Source organism: Ictalurus furcatus, chromosome 21 (genome assembly GCF_023375685.1).
Source record: "Ictalurus furcatus strain D&B chromosome 21, Billie_1.0, whole genome shotgun sequence".
NCBI classification, from domain to species: domain Eukaryota; kingdom Metazoa; phylum Chordata; class Actinopteri; order Siluriformes; family Ictaluridae; genus Ictalurus; species Ictalurus furcatus.
This window is the reverse complement of record NC_071275.1, coordinates 21,599,791-21,603,351: the sequence shown is the minus strand read 5'-3', so window position 1 is coordinate 21,603,351 and position 3,561 is coordinate 21,599,791. Positions and strand designations below refer to the sequence as shown.

General features: G+C 44.4%; 1 protein-coding gene across 1 annotated transcript; it reads left to right on the top strand.

Annotated features, from left to right (window-relative positions):
* Positions 1-310: 310 nt before the first annotated feature.
* Positions 311-3,117, top strand: btg2 (B-cell translocation gene 2). Its single transcript, XM_053653411.1, has 2 exons — positions 311-764; positions 1,633-3,117. Exons 1-2 carry the CDS (start codon positions 617-619, stop codon positions 1,974-1,976), a joined length of 492 nt encoding a protein of 163 aa, XP_053509386.1. The 5' UTR covers positions 311-616; the 3' UTR covers positions 1,977-3,117.
* Positions 3,118-3,561: the final 444 nt, after the last annotated feature.

The following is a 3,561-nucleotide window of genomic DNA, read 5'->3' as shown; positions in this document are numbered from 1 at the left end:
TATTTATTTATATTTAATCCGGTCTGTTTTGCTTTTAACATGGGTCGAAATTTACGGTAAGCTCTTTGTTTCCCCCGCTGTCGTCATGAATACCGAGCACGCTGTGGGTTGACGTAAATCTCCGTATATGGAAATCCGCTGAAACCTCTATTTCTATGGCATTTCCATGACGATGACCAATCAGAGACTGAGTTTTCTTATGAGGCGGGATTTGGAGTTTCAACTCCGTTTCCTCATTGGTTGAGCCTGCACGTCGATTACGCGCGTGATGAAATTGCGTCACCCTTTGTTGGGGGGTTTCTGCATAAAAATGGCGGACGGAGCGGAGTGAGAGAGAGAAGTCGAGAGGAAGGGAGGAGCTGTGGTGGTGTTTTGGGTTTTTAGGAAGTTTTGGGGCTCACGGAGAAGTGTATGCTACTCACTGTTTGAGTAAGTTCAGAGGAATGTTTGATTGATGAACGCGGATTCGACTTGCTGAAGGAATTGGATGTTTTTGGAGAGAAGAGGAGAAGAGACTGACAGGAACTCCAGCTCCATCCACACCAGGGCTTTATCAGGAGCTGAAACTCGTCACTCCGGGAGATTTTCTCTTTAATCCGGCGGTATATCGGTGGAAATGAACCCTGGCTGTGCAGTTCGAGGTGAAATGGTGCCTGAGATTAAAGCAGCAGTGAGTTTTCTGGTCAGACTCCTGCGGAACAGCGGCTTCCTCCCCGACACACAGCTGCAGGTCTTCAGGGACTGTCTCCAACAAGCGCTCTCAGGTATTATTATTATTATTATTATTATTATTATTATTATTATTATTAATCAGAATCATCACACACCACATTATAGATCCTTCTAGCTGACTCATTGTTCCTGAATGTGGAGATGAGTTTATCCAGCTCAGACAGATCAGAGACATTTTTCACTACTTTGTGTTTACCTCTGTGTCTCTCTCTCTGTGTCTCTCTCTCTGTGTCTCTCTCTCTTGTCTCCATGTTTCAATCCTACACACAGCTTTACTTCACTTCTATTGTCTGAATATCAGTGTTATATGATGCTGAAAATGTATTCCTTTTCTTATTTTGTTGAGGGTTTTTCACTTATTTTTCATCCTAACACTTTATTTCTGGTCTGAGTAACTGCACATCTCTCTCACACACATGCTCATTTGCATATGCAAATATCCAGCTCTTTATGTGAGCTTGAATACAGATGTTTCTTTGTTCATGTCCTTCTACTGCAGCTGGATAACATCCTGTCCTGTCTTCTACCCTGAAACTACCCCTCTTCAGCACTTCACACCTCCAGGGTTTAGCCTCTCTCTCTTTATTGAGGAGTTTTTTAACTTCTGCACCGTTGCCACCTCGTCATCTACCCTTGTTATGGGTCATAGTAAAGCCTTTGGGTTTTTGTTTTTCTTGCTTCCCTGTTCCACACTGTGTAGTGTGGACTGGACAGAGACACGCACACACACACACACACTAACTAGAACCCTGTAGCAGAGTATTTTGACCCTTCACTCTTTCACTAGCTCATTAATCAGACTCTTATTTCAGTGTGTCACCCTCACACTTTCTCATTGTCTCCTCTTGATCATGTGTAGTTCATCTCTCACTTCCCTGATTGTTTTTTTTTCTCCCCCAGATCGTTACCGGCACCACTGGTTCCCGGACAGGCCTCAGAAGGGTTCCGGTTACCGCTGCATCCGGATCAACCATGAGATGGACCCTCTGATCGGCGGGGCGGCCAGTCGGGTGGGCCTGAATGCGGAGCGGCTCTTCTCCCTGCTCCCCCGAGAGCTCACACTTTGGATTGACCCGTATGAAGTGTCCTACAGGATTGGCGAGGACGGCTCCATCTGCGTCCTGTACGAAGCTGAGCCTCCCGCGTCCGGTCCGGCTCTGCCTGCACTGAACTGTAAGAACGGGTTCATGATGAGCGGCAGGTCGAGTCCACCTAAACACTACCTCATGACCGTGTCGAGTTGAGGGGACGTGGGGACACGCCACTGTATGCGGGACGCGTTCACTTTCCTCAGACTTTACATTTCTTGAGATTCTTTTTTTTTTTCTCCCCTTCTGTTTGCTCTTTAAACCCTTTATTATAGTCTGAAGCACTGCCTCGTGTTCCTGCGATCGGACGTTCCTCCGCTTGCACTGTAGGCATGTGCCGATACTCGCTCTCTGTATATCCTGCGATAATTGTGTATCGCAACTTTTATAACGTCACCATATTGTGTGAAGAAAATGGCGTGTAGCTGCAAAGGAGCCCCTGGAGTGTCTCAACTTGATCTGCCACAAAGTGCTGCTTACCTAGGGAACCGCCTGTGTGGAACGGGGAGATGGTGACGGTGGTGTTATCGTGTGCTGAGTGTTTGTGACGTGACCCGTTATATTGGCACACGTACAGGTTACACGTGTGTGACGTTTCAGGATTCAGCTCAATGGAAAAATGCCCAAATATGCTGCCTATGTAGGGTGCCTCCTCAGGGAGGATGAACATGATGACGTGTCATGTTGATTATCGGCACATGCCTATCGCACTGATACGCCGTCTGTGTGGTCAATATGTGATGTGTGAAACATGGTGGTGGTAGTCCTGTACACGCTCTGCTGTGAGACTGCTCAGTAGCTCCACCTCCTTATTAGTGGCATTATTTTTATAATAATAATGGTAATCAAGGTAGTTGATGATGATTATTATTATTATTATTATTATTATTATTATTATTATTATTATTGCTGCACAGAACAGCTGATTAAAGGGTCCCTATAGATTTGTTCTGCCTTAAACACTGAACGTTTCTGCCAAACTCGAGTCTTATTGTGCAATATGAAGTGTTTTTTCCAAAAGAATATTTCCTCCCCTCATTAATGTCATGAAATGAATCTCAGTGGAAAAGTAAACGCGCCCTTCTCGCACTCATCATCTGTAGCATTTCTTTCTCTGGGCTGCTGAGCAGCTCTGTGTTTACTGGGTTTAGACGGAGAAACTGTAGTCTGTAAGCTATTTGAAGCACCGTATGCTTTCATTGTACATTTGTTTTGTTTTTTAAAATGGATTTGTGCATAATATAGAGCCCTGTACAGTTTTGTGCACTTTTGTATTACAATAAAAGTTTATAAATGATTTGTCTTCATCTCTGCTTCCTGACCGACATCACGGTGTCCCACGGGGTTCTGTCCCCTCCGTTTTTATTTATTTATCTACACTGACTAGCTCCATTTCACACGTGTGCGGTGCTAGCTTTAAGCCTCGCTGTGATTTGTGTGATTGGTGTTCTAGTCTATCACAGACACTAGTGTTTATATTAAACAGGTTAACCCACAAGCTAGCGTTATAGCGAGGAGAATAAAATGATCAAAATGTGAATTCAGCTCATTTATTAACGTTAATTGTAGCTATAACATTTACACACTGGCAGAAAAGTTAGCACATCAAGTTAGCAGTGTTCCTGTTAGTTTCTGTGTGTGTGTGTGTGTGTGTGTGTGTGTATATACATGGTCAGTTGTGCCAATGGCTATCAGTCACAACAGCTTATCTTCTCTCTCTCTCTCTCTCTCTCTCTCTCTC